The sequence below is a fragment of the Tachyglossus aculeatus genome, chromosome 2 (genome assembly GCF_015852505.1).
Source record: "Tachyglossus aculeatus isolate mTacAcu1 chromosome 2, mTacAcu1.pri, whole genome shotgun sequence".
In the NCBI taxonomy this organism is placed as follows: Eukaryota; Metazoa; Chordata; class Mammalia; order Monotremata; family Tachyglossidae; genus Tachyglossus; species Tachyglossus aculeatus.
In genome coordinates this window covers 5699087-5719404 of record NC_052067.1, presented here as the reverse complement: position 1 = coordinate 5719404, position 20318 = coordinate 5699087, and the positions used below count along the sequence as shown (strand labels likewise).

At 45.5% G+C, this 20318-nt stretch overlaps 1 protein-coding gene across 1 annotated transcript in view; it reads right to left on the bottom strand.

The window, feature by feature from the left end:
- Positions 1–20318, bottom strand: part of SCIN (scinderin) — a 77534-nt gene that overhangs the window by 13511 nt on the left and 43705 nt on the right. The window contains exons 8-14 of the mRNA XM_038759760.1: positions 14658–14790; positions 10614–10702; positions 9295–9510; positions 7480–7601; positions 4495–4585; positions 2329–2499; positions 1098–1275 (exon numbers count right to left, since the gene is read on the bottom strand). Coding sequence (XP_038615688.1) covers positions 1098–1275; positions 2329–2499; positions 4495–4585; positions 7480–7601; positions 9295–9510; positions 10614–10702; positions 14658–14790 — 1000 coding nt within the window. The remainder of the gene's footprint in view (positions 1–1097; positions 1276–2328; positions 2500–4494; positions 4586–7479; positions 7602–9294; positions 9511–10613; positions 10703–14657; positions 14791–20318) is intronic.

The following is a 20318-nucleotide window of genomic DNA, read 5'->3' as shown; positions in this document are numbered from 1 at the left end:
GCCAGTCAATCGTATGCTTTAAGCACTTACTGCATGCTGAGCATTCATTCAATTGTATTTATTGAGCTCTTACTGTGTGCAGAGCACTGCACCAAGCGCTTGGAAAGTACAATTTGGCAACAGAGACAATCCCTACCCAACAATGGGCTCACAGTCTAGAAGAGGGGAGACAGGCAACAAAACCAAACAAGTAGACAAGGCATCAATAGCATTGATATAAATAAAATTACAGACATATGCACATCATTAATAAAATAAATAGAATAATAAATGTGTACATATGTACACAAGTGCTGTGGGGTGGGGAGGGGGGTAGAGCAGAGGGAAGGAGTTGGGAAGAGGAGGAGAGGAGGAGGAGCAGAAGAAAAGGCAGGGTCAGTCTGGGAAGCACCGTTCTAAGCGCTTGGGAGAAGACAATAGAACAAAATAGCAGCCGCATTCCCTGCCCACAAGGAGTTTACAGTCTAGAGGGGGAGATGGACATTAATAGAAGTAAATAAATTGCGGAGGTGGATATAAGTGCTGTGGGGCTGAGGAAGGGCTGAACAAAGGGTGTGAAGGTGGTGATGAAGGGAATTGAAGAAAAGGACAAGAAGGCTTAGGCAGGGAAGGCTATGTGTGTCTGATCACATGGGGGTCTGTACAGTAAGCGCTCAATAAATACGATTGAATGAATGAATGAATATAGACCTATAAGCAGGACAGCCAGGGAGATGATCTAAGTGACATGTACACACACGTGATGATGATGATGGCATTTCTTAAGCACTTATGTGCGAGGCACCGTACTAAGCAATGGAGTGGATACAAACAAATCAAGTTGGACACAGTCCCCATCCCAAGTGGGGCTCACAGTCTCAACCCCCCTTTTCCAGATGAAGTAACTGAGCCCCAGAGAAGTGAAGTGACTTGCCCCAGGTCATCCAGCAGACAAGTGGCGGAACCGGGATCAGTGTATATTTACACCTGAACTTTGTGTTTTTAGAGATGGCCATGCTGACAGAAATTTCACCCAGACCCAAGCGTGTCTTCGTGGGACAGAGTCCTCCAGCAAACGTAAATAATTCGTTCCTCCCCACCGGGCTGGAGGCACAAACCTGGCTCCTCGCCTTCTTCTATCATTGTGGTTTTGCACTTCAGGATGGCGGCCACGTAGGCGGCTCCAAACTCTTCCTCCTTGCTGGCTCCTCGTCCCCGCCAGACATAGCCGATGTCCTTGGGCAGCTTCAGCACGAAGGCGTCGTTGGAGTTCAGTGACTTGGCGTCCGCGTCCACCTAGAGCCGGAAGACAAGTTTGCCGTGGGGAATCCGCACCAAATCCTGTTCCTCGTCGATGGTATTTATTGAGCGCTAACTTCACGCACAGCACTACACTGAGCGCTTGGGAGAGTGGACTACGACAGAATTGGCAGGCGTGCTACCTGCCCACAGCGAGAAGTAGAGTGGCCTAGTGGGTAGAGCATGGGCCTGGGGGGGGCAGAAGGACCTGGGTTCTAATCCCGGCTCTGCCACTTGTCGGCTGGGTGACCCTGGGCAAGTCGCTTCACTTCTTTGGGCCTCAGTTCCCTCACCTGGAAAATGGGGATGAAGACTGAGAGCCCCACGTGGGACAAGGACTGTGACCAACCCGATTTGCTTATATCCACCCCAGTCCTTAGTACGGTGCCTGGCACATAGTTATTATTATTATTACTATTTTCTGGGCCTCAGTTCCCTCATCTGTAAAATGGGGATTAAGCCTGTGAGCCCCAGGTGGGACAGGGACTGTGTCCGATCCGATTTGCTTGTATCCATCCCAGCGCTTAGTACAGTGCCTGGCACATAGTAAGCACTTAACAAATACCATAATTATTACTATTATTATTCAGAGGGAGATTTGAGGGAGTTCCTGCCAGATGATTTCTATTTCTATTTCTAACCCTAAGCGCTTAACAAGTACCATAACAATAATAAATATCATTATTATTCTCTGGTCCTCAGTTCCCCCTAGCTGTAAAATGGGGAGTAAGACTGTGAGCCCCACGTGGCACAGAGACTAGATCTCATCTGATTAGCTTGTTTCTGCCCCAGAACTTAGTGCGGTGTCTTGCACCTAGTAAGTGCTTAACAAACACTGTTAACAACAACAACAGGGTCTCAATCAATCAGTGGTGTTCCTTAAGCGCCTACTGTGTGCAGAGCCCTGTGCTAAATCCTTGGGATAGTCCAACACATCAAGGCTCTCGGGCCGTTCTCCCAGAGAGACTCCATCCATTTGCAATGGGATGAACCCCCAGAAAGTCCGGCAAACCCCCGATCTGTTTTGCTGAACCCGTTGGCTTTCTTTACCTCCACAATCCTGGTGACGGAGGCCAGGTATCTCCGGATTTGGAAGAGGCGTTTGGGGGGAGGAGGCGCCTGAACCCCTTTCTTCGATGTGCCGTCCTTGTAGACGATGAGCGGCTTCTCTTTGAACAAACTCAGCAAGTGGGAGGGTTCCTTGCCTTGGGAGACGCGGATCTGGGGCAGGGACAAGAAGTTAAAATGTTTCATAGCATAAAAGGCATTGGCAGGAGCGGGGAGATTGAAGGTCCGTCTACATAATAATAATGGTCAGCCAGTCAGTCGGTCAATCCTGTTTATTGAACGCTTACTCTGTGCAGAGCACTGTACTGAGCACTTGGGAGGGTATGATACAACAGAGTTGGTAGACGCGCTAATAAATTCTAAAAAATAAAATTATAGTACTTGTTAAGCGCTCACTAGGTGCCAAGCACTGTTCTAAGAACTGGGGTAGACACACGTTAATCAGACTGGACACAATCCACATCCCACATGGGGTTCACACTCTTAATTGCCATTTGACAGATGAGGTAACTGAGGCCCAGAGAAGAGAACTGGCTTGCCCAAAGTCACACAGCAGACAGGTGGCAGAGCTGGGTTTAGAACCCAGGTCCTTCTGATTCTCAGGCCAATGCTCTATCCACTTAACCACGTTGGGAGTCAGAAGGTCATGGGTTCTAATCCCGGCTCCGCCACGTGTCTGCTCTGTGACCTTGGGCAAGTCACCTCACTTCTCTGGGCCTCAGTTACCTCATCTGTAAAATGGGGATTGAGACCATGAGCCCCATTTGGGACAGAGACTGTGCCCAACCTGATTTGCTTGTATCTACCCCAGTGCCTGGCACATAGCAAGCGCTTAACAAATACCATAATAATAATTATTATTACTAATGAAAAGAATTAGTATTAATAATTATTAGTAACAATAATTAGTAGTAATACTACTACTACCATTACTGGATTGCAAGCTCAATTCGGGCAAGGAACGTGTCTACCAACTCTGTTATATTATTATAGTATACTCTCCCAAGCGCTTACTAGGGACTTTGCACGCAGTAAGCGGTCAATAAATATGACTGATCCAAGGAGGTTGTAAATCCATCTGTAAAAAGCCAATTCCAGGACACATTTCTGGGGTAGCGAGACATTGAGATCCATCATCCATCTAGTTCCTAATCACCATTAAAAGATGTAAAAACAGCAAGGGGAGCAGATATCGGAAAGAAAGGAGAAGGATAAGGAGGGATGAAAGGGAGAATCAGAGAACTAGAGAAGCAGCGTGGCTCAGTGGAAAGAGCCCCGGCTTTGGAGTCAGAGGTCATGGGTTCAAATCCTGACTCCACCAATTGTCAGCTGTGTGACCTTGGGCAAGTCACTTCAATTCTCTGGGCCTCAGTTACCTCATCTGTAAAATGGGGATGAAGACTGTGAGCCCCCCGAGGGACACCCTAATCACCTTGTAACCTCCCCAGTGCTTAGAACAGTGCTTTGCACATAGTAAGCACTTAATAAAAGCCATTATTATTATTATTATTAACTAGGAGGCAGAAAAGATTCTCCAGCTGGTTCTGTTTCCTCTTCTAGTTGACTGTGGCATCATCTGGTGGACGGATCCAGTCATTTCCTTTTGAAATTCCAATTTCAATTTCTCTGAAATTCAATTGTCCTATTGAAAATCCCAGGGCTCCCACGATGGGATAAAGGGACAGAAAACGCTCCCTACTCTTAGTATTATCCTTATTATTGATATAGTTATTATTAAAGCAGCAAGATATATTGGAAAGAGCACGGGTTTGGGAGTGAGAAGACCTGGATTTTAATCCTGGCTCTGCCACTTTAATAATAATGATGATGATGGCATTTATTAAGCGCTTACTATGTGCAGAGCACTGTTCTAAGCGCTGGGGAGGTTACAAGGTGATCAGGTTGTCCCACAGGGGGCTCACACTGTTAATCCCCATTTTACAGATGAGGGAACTGAGGCACAGAGAAGTGAAGTGATTTGCCCAAGGGCACAGAGGGCAGATATGTGGCCGAGCCGGGATTAGGACGTAGCTCCTTGTGACACCCAGGCCTGTGCTGTAGCCACTAGACCACACTGCTGCTTCACTGGGCGGTACTGGGAAGGACTGGACAAGGTTTTTTGGGGGGCAGCACGCGGGGAAGACCCACCTGGACGGCGTTTCCCCCCAGGGAGCGGTCCAGCTGAACCGTCAGGAAGGCGGAGGTGGTCAGCTCGTCTCTGGTCGCCCTTGCGCCTTGCCTGCGGAGACACCGAGAAAATTGACGGGCCAAGTGGTTAAAGGCCAGACTTGGGAGACAGAAGGACCTGGGCTCTAATCCTGCCTCCTCTACTTGTCTGCTGTGTCACCTTGGGCTGCTTGAGAAGCAGCGTGGCTCAGTGGAAAGAGGCTTTGGAGTCAGAGGTCATGGGTTCAAATCCCGGCTCCGCCAATTGTCTGCTGTGTGACTTTGGGCAAGTCACTTCTCTAGGCCTCAGTTTCCTCCTCTGTAAAATGGGGATGAAGACTGTTAGCCCCCTGTGGAACCGCCTGATCACCTGTAACCTCCCCAGTGCTTAGAACAGTGCTTTGCACATAGTAAGCGCTTAATAAATGCCATTATTATTATTTTTATAAGTCACTTCAGAAGCAGCATGGCTTAGTGGCAAGAGACTGGGCTTGGGAGTCAGAAGTCATGGGTTCTAATCCCGGCTCCGCAACTTACCAGCTGTGTGACTTTGGGCCAGTCACTTCACTTCTTCTAGACCGTGAGCCCACTGTTGGGTAGGGACTGTCTCTGTATGTTGCCAACTTGTACTTCCCAAGCGCATAGTACAGTGCTCTGCACACAGTAAGCGCTCAATAAATATGATTGATTGATTGATTCTCTGTGCCTCAGTTACCTCATCTGTAAAATGGGGATTAAGATTGTGAGCCCCACGTGGGACAACCTGATTACCTTGTATCTACCCCAGTGTTTAGAAGAGTGCTTGGCACATAGTAGCGGGGGTACTACTAGAAGCAGCGTGGCTCAGTGGAAAGAGCACGGGCTTTGGAGTCGGAGGTCATGGGTTCAAATCCCAGCTCCGCCAACTGTCAGCTGGGTGACTTTGGGCAAGTCACTTCATTTCTCTTTTACCTCATCTGTAAAATGGGGATTAAGACTGTGAGCCCCCAGTGGGATAACCTGATCACCTTGTAACCTCCCAGCACTTAGAACAGTGCTTTGCACATAGTAAGCACTTAACAAATACCATCATTATTGTTATTATTATTAATAAACACTTAATAAATTCCATCATCATCATCATTACTCTGGGCCCCCTCATTTGGAAAATGGGGATTAAGATGGGGAGCCCCACATGGGATATAGACTGTGTCCAGCCTGATTACCTTGTATCTACCTTAGCTCTTAGTACAGTGCCTGGCATGTAAGCTCCTTGTGGGCAGGGAAAGTCTCAGCTAATTCTGTTGTATTGTGCGCTCCCAAGTGCTTAGTACAATGCTCTGCATCTTCTCCTTTCCTCTTCCCCCTCTCTCTTTGTTATTCCCTCCTCCCAGCCCCACAGTACTTACATATCTGTCATTTATTTATTTGTATGATGTAATAATAATAATGATAATAATAATAATAATAATAATAATAATGGCACTTATTAAGTGCTTACTATGTGCAAAGCACTGTTCTAAGCCCTGGGGAGGTTACAAGGTGATCAGGTTGTCCCATGGGGGCTCACAATCTTAATCCCCATTTTACAGATGAGGGAACTGAGGCACAGAGAAAGAAGTTAAGTGACTTGCCCGGTCACACAGCTGACAAGTGGCAGAGCTAGGATTTGAACCCATGACCTCTGACTCCAAAGCCCGGGCTCTTTCCACTGAGCCACAATGCTTCTCATCGAACCAGCGTGTCTGCCTCACCCTCTCTCTGCCCATAGTATGAGCCTTTGCACACAGTAAGCGGTTAAGAAATGCCATTATTATTATTATTATTATTATTATTATTATTATTATTATTATTATTATGTGCTAGGAACTGTTCTAAGTGCTGGGGTAGATAAAAGGTAAAAAGCTAATGTCCCACATGAGGTTCACATGCTTAAGCCCCATTTTACAGATGAGGGAACTGAGGCCCAGAGAAGTGAAGTGACTTGCCCAGGGGTCAGATAACAAGGGAGGGGTACTTCTAATGACACAGAGGGTTTTGAGTATATTTTTTTATGTCATTTGTGCTCTACCTATGGGGGCAGAGCTACCCCCAATTTTTCGAAAACAAGTTCCGGTCTTTCCCTCCCTCTCCCTCTGCCCTATGCAATCCACCCACGTGGGAGAGGCTCTGGCGGAAGACAAATTCATTCATTCATTCAATCGCATTTATTGAGCGCTTACTGTGTGCAGAGCACTGTACTAAGCGCTTGGGAAGTCCAAGTTGGCAACATATAGAGACGGTCCCTACCCAACAGTGGGCTCACAGTCTAGAAGAGCTTGAGATTGAGGGGGGGAGGAAGGAGGGAATGAGGTAGAGTCCATCATCCCAGAAGCCTTTGCACCATGGAATAAACCCATGGATCTGCCCCATACCCCAAACTAGCTCTTTTCCTCCCTTCAAAGCCCTACTCAACGCTCACCTCCTCCAGGAGGCCTTCCCAGACTGCCCCCCATTTTTCCTCTCCTCCTCCCCACCCCCCCGCCCTACCTCCTTCCCCTCCCCACAGCCCTTGTATATATTTATACAGATTTATTACTCTACTTATTTTACTTGTACATATTTACTATTGTATTTATTTTGTTAATGATGTACATATAGCTATGATTCTATTCATTCTGACGGTTTTGATACCTGTCTATATGCTTTGTTTTGTTGTCTGTCTCCCCCCTCTAGACTGTGAGCCCGTTGTTGGGTAGGGACCGTCTCTATATGCTGCCGACTTCTACTTCCCAAGCGCTTAGTACAGTGCTCTGCACACAGTAAGTGCTCAATAAATATGAATGAATGAATGAAGTAGTAAAATTGAATCCCCCTCGGTAAGATAACGAGCGAGGATACACTCAATTAATCTGTCACTGGGATGTACTGACTGCTCACTGTGTGCAGAGCACTGAACTAAGGGCTCGGGAGAGTCCAATAAAGAGGAGGGAGGACCGGGGAACTCACCAGGTGTAGATGATCTGTCCTTTAGGGTAGGTGTAGAGGATAATGTAGCAATCTCCCCCATAAAACTCTCCATAGGTGTCCGGCTCCACGGGAATTCTCCCATGGCTTTCCACACGCCAGATCTGAGAGCAAAGGGGAAATCAATCAGTCAATCAATCAGTTGTATTTACTGAGCGTTCAGTGTGTGCACAGCACTGAATTAAGCGCTTGGAGAGTACAATAAACAGAAAAGCAGCACGGTATAGTGGATAGAGCATGGGCCCAGGAGTCTGACGGTCGTGGGTACTAAATCCGGTTCTGCTTCTTGTCTGCTGTGTGACGTTGGGCAAGTCACTTCGCTTCTCTGTGCTTCAGATTCCTCATCTGTGAAATCAATCAATCAATCAATCGTATTTATTGAGCGCTTACTGTGTGCAGAGCACTGTACTAAGCACTTGGGAAGTACAAGTTGGCAACATATAGAGACAGTCCCTACCCAACAGTGGGCTCACAGTCTAAAAGGGGGAGACGGAGAACAAAACAAAACATACTAACAAAATAAAATGGGGGATTAAGACTGTGACCCCACGTGGGACATGGACTGTGTCCAAACTGAGTAGCTTGTATCTACCTCAGAGCTTAGTACAGTGCCTGGAACCTAGTAAGCCCTTAACAAACAGTGCTTTGCACATAGTAAGCGTTTAATAAATTCCATTAAAAAAACCCAAAAACAAATGCCATTAAAAATAAAAAGATACGGATGTAAGTGCTATGGAGGGTTAGGTGAGAAACAAAGAATTGAAGTGGTGGGGGGATTTAAGGTGGGTTCATTAGAAGTTCAGAGGAGAAAACCTCCCGGAGGAGATGAGATTTCAGGAATACCTGGTCCATACTTAATAATAATAATAGTAATAATAATGGTATTTTTTAAGCGCTTCCAGTGTGCCAAACTCTGTTCTAAGCGCTGGGGTAGATACAAGGTAATCAGGTTGTCCCACGTGGGGCTCACAGTCTAAATCCCCATTTTACAGATGGGGGAACTGAGGTACAGAGAAGTGAAGTATAGTGCTCTGCACACAGTAAGCGCTCAATAAATACGATTGAATGAGTGAATGAAGTGACTTGCTCAAAGTCACACAGCTGACAAGTGGCGGAGGAGGGATTAGAACTCACGGCCTCTGACTCCCAAGCAAGGGCTCTTTCCACTAAGCCACTCTGCTTCTCCATTTAGTGTACTTGGTCTAAATAATGATAATAAGATTATTATAATAATATAATAATTATAATAATTCTATTAATGATAATTATGGTATTTGTTAAGTGGTTACTATGTGCCAGGCACTGTCCTACGCGCTGGAATGGATACAAGCAACTGGGGTTGGACACAGTCCCTGTCCCACGTGGGGCTCACAGTCTCCACCTCTTTTTCGGAGATGAGGAAACTGAGTCACAGAGACGTGAAGTGACTTGCCCAGGGTCACAGGGAAGGCAAGTGGTGGAGTCAGGATTAGAACCCACGACCTCCTGACTCCCACTATGCCATGCTTTTTTTAGTCTACCTAGACTGTAAGCCCAGTGAGGGACAGGGACTGTGCCCGGCCCGATTATCTTGTATCTTCCCCAATCATCATCATCATCAATCGCATTTATTGAGCGCTTACTATGTGCAGAGCACTGTACTAAGCACTTGGGAAGTACAAATTGGCAACATATAGAGACATTCCCTACCCAACAGTGGGCTCACAGTCTAAAAGAGTGGGCTCGCAGTCTAAGTCCCCAGCGCTTAGTATAGTGCTCAGCATAGAGGGAGCGCTTAGCACGGACCAGGATTTTTACCTCCACTTTCCCCGAGCCGTCGTCCACCATGTTATGCCGGGCAGCCATTCGCGGACACTCGTGTAACTTTTTGGCATCGAATGGGATTTCTTGAATTCTGGCCACCTTCTCAGTGACACACACTTTCCCAAACCCTTCGCTCTGGTCTCTGTCCCTCCAATCTCGGAAGAACTGCTTGAAGATGGGCGTCTCCCCTCCATCCGGAAGGATCTGAATCTGAAACGAGAAGGAAGAAGGTAGGACAGAGGGAAAACAGACCTCGATCTGGACATCATCATCATCAATCGTATTTATTGAGCGCTTACTGTGTGCAGAGCACTGTACTAAGCGTTTGGGAAGTACAAATTGGCAACATATAGAGACAGTCCCTACCCAACAGTGGGCTCACAGTCTAAAACATATTTGTACATATTTATATATGTACATATTTATTTCTTCATTTTACTTGTATGTATTTACTACTCTGTTAATTTTATTAACTATGTGCCTATAGCTCTAATTCTATTTATTCTGACGGTTTGGACACCTGCCTACTTGTTTCGTTTTGTTGTCTGTCTCCCTCTTCTAGACTGTGAGCACTTGTATATGAGAAGCAGCGTGGCTCAGTGGAAGGAGCACAGGCTTTGAAGTCAGAGGTCGGGGGTTCAAATCCCAGCTTCGCCAATTGTCAGCTGTGTGACTTTGGGCAAGTCACTTCACTTCTCTGTGCCTCAGTTCCCTCATCTGTACAATGGGGATTAAGACTGTGAGCCCCCCATGGGACAACCTGATCACCTTGTAACCTCCCCAGTGCTTAGAACAGTGCTTTGCACCTAGTAAGCACTTAATAAATGCCATCATTATTGTTATTATTATCTAATCCAGAGCTTAGTAGGGTACCTGGCCCATAATAAGCACGTAAGCAGCATAGCATAGTGGATAGAGCCCAGGCCTGGGAATCAGAAGGTCATGGATTTTAATTCCGACTCCACCGCTTGTCTGCTGTGGGGCCTTCGGTAACTCACTTCACTTCTCTGGGCCTCAATTACCTCATCTGTAAAATGGGAATTAAGACCGTGAGCCCCATGTGGGACAGGGATTGGGTCCAACCTGATTTCCTTATATCCACCCCGGCAATTAGTACAGTGTCTGGCACACGGTAAGTGCCTGCGTAGGGACCGTCTCTATATGTTGCCAAGTTGTACTTCCCAAGTGCTTAGTACAGTGCTCTGCTCACAGTAAGCGCTCAATAAATACGATTGAATGAATGAATGAATGAACAAATATCACAGTGACAACACATATCATAAAAAAACCCCAAACCCCCACAAAATATATACCTGGGTGTTGGCAGGGTAATTCATTTTCTGTAGGAAATCTTCAGCTGTTTTCATAGCTGCCTTTCTCTCCTGGGGGTTAGCATCTTTGCCTGGAATAGCAAAGCCCAGATTGAATTATCGATTGATGGACTGCTAAAGTCTCCCAGCTAGACTGTGAGCTCGTTGTGGGCAGGGAATGTGCCTCTTTATTGTTGTATTGGACTCTCCCAAGCACTTAGTCCAGTGCTCTGCACACATTAAGTGCTCAAAAAAACCCACTGACTGACTGGCTGACTTCCAAGCTCTTAGTACCGCCCAAGCACTTAGTACAGTGCTTTGCACACAGTAAGCACTCAATGAATACGATTGAATGAATGAATGACTTGTTCCCTTTATTCACCACCTATCCTCCTCCCAGCCCCAGAGCCTTTATAATGATAATAATAATAATGGCATTTATTAAGCACTTACTATGTGCAAAGCACTGTTCTAAGCGCTGGAGAGGTTACAAGGTGATCAGGTTGTCCCACAGGGGGCTCACAGTCGTAATCCCCATTTTAATAATAATTATAATAATGGCAGTTATGAAGCACTTACTATGTGCAAAGCACTGTTCTAAGCGCTGGGGAGGTTACAAGTGATCAGGTTGTCCCACAGGGGGCTTGCAGTCTTCATCCCCATTTTACAGATGAGGGAACTGAGGCACAGAGAAGTTAAGTGACTTGCCCCAAGTCACACAGCAGACAAGTGGTGGAGCCGGGATTTGAACCCATGACCTCTGACTCCAAAGCCCATGCTCTTTCCACTGAGCCACACTGCTTCTTTTATGTCCATATCCATAATTGCATTTATTTCTATTAATGTCATCTCCCCCTCTAGACTGTCAGCTTATTGTGGGCAGGGAATGTGTCTGTTATATTGTTATTTTCTACTCTCCCAAGTGCTTAGGACAGTGCTCTGCACAAAGTAAGGGCTCAATAAATGCGACGGACTGGCTGACTGACCGATATTCCGTGTTTCAGAGAATCTCAGGTTCCTGTAAATGGGAGTCTCAGTCAATCGGGCGCTTACTCTGTGAAAAGGCCTGGAGGTGGGAGCTGAGAAAAATACCACAGAGAAAGGAACCCAGAAAACAGAAGAGTCAGCAGCGTGGCCTAGTGGGTAGAGACCGGGCCTGGGCGTCAGAAAGACCTGGGTTCTAATCCCGCCTCCACCACTTGTCCGCTGTGTGTTCTGGGCCAAGTCACTTCACTCTGCCTCATCTACCACGACTATAAAATGGGGATTAAGATCCTGAGTCCCATGCGGGACAGAGACAGTGTCCAACCCGATTGGCTTATATCCACCTGAGGGCTTAGTACACTGCCAGGCGCATAGTAGAAGCAGCGAAGAAGCAGCGTGGCTCAGTGGAAAGAGCTAGGGTTTTGGAGTCAGAGGTCATGGGTTCGAATCCCAGCTCCGCCACATGTCTGCTGTGTGACCTTGGGCAAGTCACTTAACTTCTCTGAGCCTCAGTTACCTCATCTGTAAAATGGGGATGCAGACTGTGAGCCCCCCATGGGACAACCTGATCACCTTGTAACCTCCCCAGCGCTTAGAACAGTGCTTTGCACAGAGTAAGCGCTTAATAAATGCCATTATTATTATATTATTATTATAGTAAGTGCTGAATACCACAGTTATTATTACGTCCCCCAGGAAGCCTTCCGTGAATAACCTCTCAGCGTGGCTCAGTAGAAAGATCCTGGGCTTGGGAGTCAGAGGTCATGGGTTCTAATCCTGGCTCCACCATTTGTCTGCTTTAAGTGACTTTGGGCAAGTCGCTTAACTTCTCTATGCCTCAGTTACCTCATCTGTAAAATGGGGATTAAGACTGTGAGCCCCACGTGGGACAACCTGATTACCTTGTATCCCCCCAGCGCTTAGAACAGTGCTTTGCACATAGTAAGTGCTTAACAAATGCCATCATTATTATATCTTCTCCCTTTGCTTCTCTCCAACTGCCTCTTTAACCCTCTGCATCTAGTAAGCGCTCAAAAAATACGATTGAATGAATGAAACCCTTGTCCACAGCTTAGTAATAATAATAATAATGATGATAGCATTTATTAAGCACTTACTATGTGCAAAGCACTGTTCTAAGCACTGTGGAGGTTACAAGGTGAACAGGTTGTTCCATGTGGGGCTCACAGTCTTCATCCCCATTTTACAGATGAGGTAACTGAGGCCCAGAGAAGTGAAGTGACTTGCCCAAAGTCACACAGCTGGCAATTGGTGGAGCTGGGATGTGAACCCATGACCTCTGACTCTAAAGCCCATGCTCTTTCCACTGAGCCATGCTGCTTCTCTACCGAGCCACGTGCCTCTAGCCCTTAGTACAGTGCCTGTAAGCGCTTAATGAATACCATTGTTATTTTTATTATTATCATGAGTTCACATCCCTAGTCTCCCCACCACTCCCGCACCTCATACTCATATTTATCATCATCATCATCATCAATCGTATTTATTGAGCGCTTACTATGTGCAGAGCACTGTACTAAGCGCTTGGGAAGTACAAATTGGCAACATATAGAGACAGTCCCTACCCAACAGCGGGCTCACAGTCTAAAAGAGTGGGCTCACAGTCTAAAAGATTTATAAACTCAGTGGCTTCCCCACCCTTGAAATGTACTTTCCTGTCCATCTCCCCAGCTAGACTGTAAAAGCTCCTAGAGGGCAGGGTTCATTTGCATTCTCACTCTATTGTACTCTGCCAAACACTCAGTACAGTGCTCTGCACAGTCAGTCATTCCATCAACCGTATTTATTGAGCACTTACTGTGCGCAGAACACCTTACTAAGCGCTTAGGAGAGTACAATACAACAATAAACAGACACTTCCCTGCTCACGACGAGTTTACAATCTAGACAGTAAGTGCTCCATAAATACTAATGATTAATTTATTGATTGACTGAAAGCCGGACTGTCCGGTGGGATGTGTCCCCCGATGTTTGACCCATTAATGGGGTGGTCTTGTTTTTTTGGGTTTTTTAAAATGATATTTGTTAAGCCCTTACTGTGTGCCGGGCACTGTACTAAGTGCTGGGGTAGATACAAGCCAATCAGATTGGACACAGTCCACGGGCTGCATGGAGCTCACAATCTTAATTCCCGTTTTACAGATGAGGTAACTGGGGCACAGAGAAGTGAAGTGATTTAATTAATTGATTGTGTTATTTGTTAAGTGCTTACTACGTGCCAGGCACTGTACTAAGCACTGGGGTAGATACAAGCTAAATGGATTGGCCACAGCCCATGTCCCGCGTGAGGCTCACGATCTTAATCTCCATTATACAGATGAGGTAACAGAGGCACGGAGCAGTGAAGTGATTTAATTCATTAATTAACTGTGGTATTTGTTAAGAGCTTACTATGTACGGGGAACCGTACTGAGCGCTGGGGTGGTTACAAGTAGAGAAGCAGCGTGGCTCAGTGGACAGAGCCCGGGCTTTGGAGTCAGAGGTCATGGGTTCAAATCCCAGCTCCGCCATTTGTCAGCTGTGTGACTTTGGGCAAGTCACTTCACTTCTCTGTGCCTCAGTTACCACATCTGGAAAATGGGGATTAAGACTGTAAGCCCACCATGGGACAACCTGCTCACCTTGTAACCTCCCCAGCGCTTGGAACAGTGTAAGCACATAGTAAGCGCTTAAGAAATACCATCATTATTATTATTATTACAAGTAAATCAAGCTGGACACAGTCCCTGTCCCGCGTGGGGCTCGTCGTCTCAAACCCCGTTTTACAGATGAGGTCAGTGAGGGCCGGAGAAGTAAAGTGACTTACCCAAGGTCACACAGCAGACAAGGGGCTGAGCTTGACCTTTGATTTGCCTTGCAGTTTCCCGGGAAGGCTGCCCCTGGGCCTCAGCCCCGGTCCGTCCCTCTATCATCAATCGTATTTATTGAGTACGTACTGTGTGCAGAGCACTGTACTAAGCGCTTGGGAAGTACAAGTTGGCAACATATAGAGACGGTCCCTACCCAATAGTGAGCTCACAGTCTAAAAGTCTCTATCCTCACCTTTCCACACGAAAATCTGTCTGGCTTGGCCGTAGTCCAGGATAAAGCACTCTTCCGACAGGAGAAGCTTCCTGGAGAAAGGATTCTCCTCCGCCACCAGGGTAACCTTCATCGACCCACTTGCATCCGAAACCTAAATGAGCAGCGTGAAACATCGCAGGTGACTTTGGTGTTTCAAAATGAATCATCAGGGCATCGCTGCCTCTACCAACTCTACTCTACTGTACTTTCCCAAGCGTCTAGTACAGGGTTCTGCACACGGTAACCTTTTAATAAATACCATTGATTGACGGATCGAAAACAAGTTTGTAATCGGGGGGGCGTGGTTTCAAGGAAAGAGCCGGGGCCTGGGGGTCCGAGGACTTGGGTTCTAATCCTGGCTCTGCCACTTGTCTGCTGTGTGGCCTTGGGTAAGTCATTTAACTTCTCCAGGCCTCATTAACCTCATCTGTAAAATGAGGATTAAATCCTACTCCCTCCTACTTAGACTGTGAGCCCCATGTGGGACAGGGACTATGTCCAACCTGATTACCTTGGACCCCAGGACTGCTTGGTGCATACTAAGCCCTTAACAAGTACTATTATTATAGTTATTATTATTATTGCTATTACTAATATTATGAAGGAAGGGAAATCAGAGCAGATTGGGAGCAGATGAATCTATCAACCACTGGCAACTATTAAGCACCTCAGAGTGGTAGGCACTGTACATGATAATAAAGACAATAACAACGATAGTCTGTATGATTAATAATAACAATAATGATGGTATGTATTAAGCACTTACTATGTGCAAAGCACTGTTCTAAGTGCTGAGGAGATTACAAGGTAATCAGGTTGTCCCACAGAGGGCTTACAGTCTTAATCCCCATTTTCCAGATGAGGTAACTGAGGCACAGAGGAGTTAAGCGACTTGCCCAAAGTCACACAGCTGACAATTGGCGGAGCCGGGATTTGAACCCATGACCTCTGACTCCAAAGCCTGGTCTCTTTCCATAGAGCCACGCTGCATTAAAGGAAGGGAAATGAAGACGCTAAGTGCTCCCTCCAGTTAATTGACCGGCCCTGCTCAGGAGAGGAGGCTTCTGGGAGTTTGGCTTGAAGATTTACAAGAATCAATCAATCAATCAATCACATTTATTGAGCGCTTACTGTGTGCAGAGCACTGTACTAAGCGCTTGGGAAGTACAAGTCGGCAACACATAGAGACAGTCCCTACCCAACAGCAGGCTCACAGTTTAGGAGTGTGTACAAGAAGAGTATACTGCCCTGATTTGTGTCTTTCTCAGGAACACTGAGGAAAAATAAGGATGGGGGATGGATTTTTTTTAACCCAAACAGCGCTACTTTGTTAGTCTATTAAAACCATATAGTAGAAATATTGTTCTTCCCAAAGAGGACCTTGCTAAACTTGTTTCTGTTTAGTTGCATCAGCAAGAACAATTGTTTTAATTGCTGGCACCATTGTTTCTTAAAGATTCTCAGCTCAACTAAGTGCACACTACCTTAATTATGCACAATTAGCAACCAGAGAAATGTCTACAACGTAATTCCTTAGAAGCGGTGATATTAAATATTGATCGATTCCGATTTATCCATCTATTTAAACAGGTGCCTCAGTTGAAGGTGGATCATTCTTCAGATTGGATCATCTCAAAGTGCAGACTTGTTTATGGTTTTTCTAGCGTTAACCCAAATCGCTAATCAAAGGTTTAATTTCTCCTGTCTTAGGGTTTACCATTTGGTTATTTTTAATTTTTTTCTGGCATTTATTAAGCGCTTACTATGTGTCAAGCACTGTTCTAAGCGCTGGGGTAGAGAAAGGGTTCACAGTCTGAGTACAAGGCAGAAATGGGGTTGAATCCCCATTTTACAGTTGAGGAAACTGAGGCACAGAGCAGTTAAGTGACTTGCTCAAGGTCACCCAGCCAGCAACTGGCAGAGCCAGCATTACAACCTGTCACTCTTAGGCCCACGTTCTTTCCACTAGGACACACTGCTTCTCTATCATTATTATTGTTATTACATTAAATTGTTATTGTTATTATATGGCTACTATAAACATGGACCAAAGATTAAAAATTACAAATTTCTCTAAACTGAATTTTCAATACTCTCGCCCTGGGGAACGTTAATTCAGCAAAGATTTCCTTGTTTTCTGGAATGGTAACACCCTTAGAGGCTTGCTATCATAAAGGCCACACTGTTCAAGGTGTTTATCCCATCTATTTTTCTCTTATAGTTTAGCAAGCCACTAGGTTGTATATGGCAAAGATTTAAAACTATATGAACCAAAGACTAAAAGCAGCAAATTGTTCTAATGCATAATCAATCAATCAATGGCAATAATAATAATAATGATAATAGCATTTATGGTATTTGTCAAATGTTTGCTCCGTGCCAGGCACTGTATTAAGTCCCGGGATGGATTCAAGCAAATCAGGTTGGACATAGTCCCTGTCCCACGTGGACTCACAGTCTCAATCCCCATTTTACAGACGAGGGAACTGAGGCACAGGGAAGCGAAATGACCTGCCCAAGGTCACAGAGCAGACAAGTGGCAGAGCTGGGTTTAGTACTTATGACCTTCTAACACCCAGGCCCAGGATCTAACCAATATGCCATGCTTCTTCTCAATGGTATTTATCAGCACTTACTATGCGCTGAGCACTGTACTATGTAGATGCATAACCCTTTAAATTTGCATTACTCACACTCCTGAAAACTGATCATCAATAAGCCTTTTGAGAGTAATGTAATTTTTATAGACTTTCTGTCCAACAGAATATCGCTCAAAATCTATTTGTTGACTCTGTAGTTGTGCTTGTTTGAGGAAAATGCATGGCATTGTGGAAAGAATATGGCCTGGGTGTCGGAGGACCTGGGTTCTGATCCCAGCTCTGCCACTTGTCTGCTGTGTGCCCTTGGCCAAGAAGCAGCGTGGCTCAGTGGAAAGAGCCCGGGCTTTGGAGTCAGAGATCATGGGTTCAAATCCCAGCTCTGCCAACTGTCAGCTGTGTGACTTTGGGCAAGTCATTTAACTTCTCTGTGTGCCTCAGTTACCTCATCTGTAAAATGGGGATTAAGACTGTGAGCCCCCCGTGGGACAACCTGATCACCTCGTAACCTCCCCAGTGCTTAGAACAGTGATTTGCACATAGTAAGCGCTTAATAAATGCCATTAATTTCCTGTCCCCCTCTCCATCCCCTATCTTACCTCCTTCCCTTCCCCACAGCACCTGTATATATGTATATATGTTTGTACATATTTATTACTCTATTTATTTATTTATTTATTTTACTTGTACATTTCTAGTCTATTTATTTTATTTTGTTAGTATGTTTTGATTTTGTCCTCTGTCTCCCCTTTTTTAGACTGTGAGCCCACTGTTGGGTAGGGACTGTCTCTATATGTTGCCAACTTGTACTTCCCAAGCACTTAGTACAGTGCTCTGCACACAGTAAGCGCTCAATAAATACTATTGATTGATTCCCTTCTCCGTGCCTCAGTTTTCTCATCTGCAAAATGGGGAGTCAATGTCTGTTCTCCTTCCTACTTGGACCGTGAGCCCTGGATGGGGCACAGATGGTGTCCGACCTGATTATCGGTACCTGCCCCAGCATTTGGGAGAGTGCTTGACAAATACCGCAATTATTATTATTAATGACTTTCTGACAATTTACTAAACGTTTAAGTTTGACAGCACTTCAGAAACCTTCCAAAAGAGGGAGCGAAGCCACCAGTTTCGAGTTGATCACACAGGTTTTGCAGTTCAGTGGCTGAATTACCAGGAAACTATCCCCCTTCCCATTCTTGGCTTTTCTCCGTTGTGACTTTGCAATTCACATTAATCAGTTTGTTGAGAGCTTACAATGTGCAGAGCACCCTACTGAGCACTTGGGAGGGTACATTCATTCAATATCTTCTTTTGTAATGGCCAAACAAGCAAATTCTGCATGACCCCAGTGAGTTTCTTGAATTGCGCCAGTTCATTTAAACTGAGTGACTTTTAAATTTTGTTTTACTTAAAAAAGTAGAGAACTTTTAAGTAGGAATAGTTAGGACTGCAAGGCAAGCTTCCTGTTGAGTGAATTACAAGTGGGCGAATAAGTCTCATCAAGCTGCTTTCAATTCTAAAGTCACTTTCGTCTAGGAATTTTTTGAAATCGCACTCCGATGCCTTTGTTAGATAAATATCAGATCCAGTCACAAGCCACGTGCAACTAGAAGTCCATGGGAACAATGAAAATAAAACAATTATTCACTCTGCTTTCTGAAGTGTCATAACACTATTTTTTTTTCTTTTTAAACAGTATTTGTTAATCTCTTACTATGTGCCAGGCACTGTTCTAAGCACTGGGGTAGATCCAAAGTAATCAGATTGAACACAGTCCCTGTGCCACATGGAACTCACAATCTTAAACCCCATTTTACAGATGAGGGAACTGAGGCCCAGAGAAGTGAAGTGACTTGACCAAGGTCACCCCACAGACAAGCAGCGGAGCCGTAATTAGAACCCAGGTCCTTCTGACTCCCGGGCCTGGGCTCTAGCCACTAGGCCATGCTGCCTCTCTAGATTACACCTGTAAACAAGATATTTTCCCTTCAATTTCTCAAATATCAGGACAACATAGTCTGTTTGGACTGTCTGAGCAGTTTCTTGCCTCGACTATTTCTAGACTGTACCCTCCTTGAGGGCAGGGTAGACTGTGAGCCCGTTGTGGGGTACGGATTATCTCTATTTGTTGCTGAATTGTACTTTCCAAGAGCTTAGTACAGTGCTTTGTATATATGTATATATGTTTGTACATATTTATTACTCTATTTTATTTGTACATATTTATTCTATTTTATTTTGTTAATATGTTTTGTTTTGTTGTCTGTCTCCCCCTTCTAGACTGTGAACTTGCTGTTGGGTAGGGACCGTCTCTATATGTTGCCAACTTGGACTTCCCAAGTGCTTAGTACAGTGCTCTGCACACAGTAATAGCTCAATAAATACTACTGAATGAATGAATGAATGCTCTGCAGAAAGTAAACACTCAATAAATACGAGTGAATGACTGAATAAATTGTGTCTGTTTACTCTTCTAAACGCTTTATACAGTGCTCGGACATAATAAACTGTAAGCTTCTTGAGGCCAGAATCTTTTTGTGCCTATTTATTAAGCTGTACTATCCCAAGCATTTAGTGTAGTGCTTGGCACCCAGTAGGCTAAACTCCTTGAGGGCAGGGATCATGTCGACCTACTCTATTGTACTCTCCCAAGTGCTTCATACGGTGCTCAGTTCATTCAATCGTATTTATTGAGCGCTTACTGTGTGCAGAGCACTGTACTAAGCGCTTGGGAAGTACTCTTCTCCTCTACAGCTAACCTCCTCACTGTACCTCGTTCTCACCTGTCCCGCCGTCGAACCCCGGCCCACGTCCTCCCCCTGGCCCGGAATGTCCTCCCTCTGCCCATCCGCCAAGCTAGCTCTCTTCCTCCCTTCAAAATCCTACTGAGCGCTCACCTCCTCCAGGAGGCCTTCCTGCACTGAGCCCCCTTTTTCCTCTCCTCCTCCCCATCCCCCCCGCCCTACCTCCTTCCCCTCCCCACAGCACCGATATATCTGTTTGTACAGATTTATTACTCTATTTTACTTGTACATATTTACTA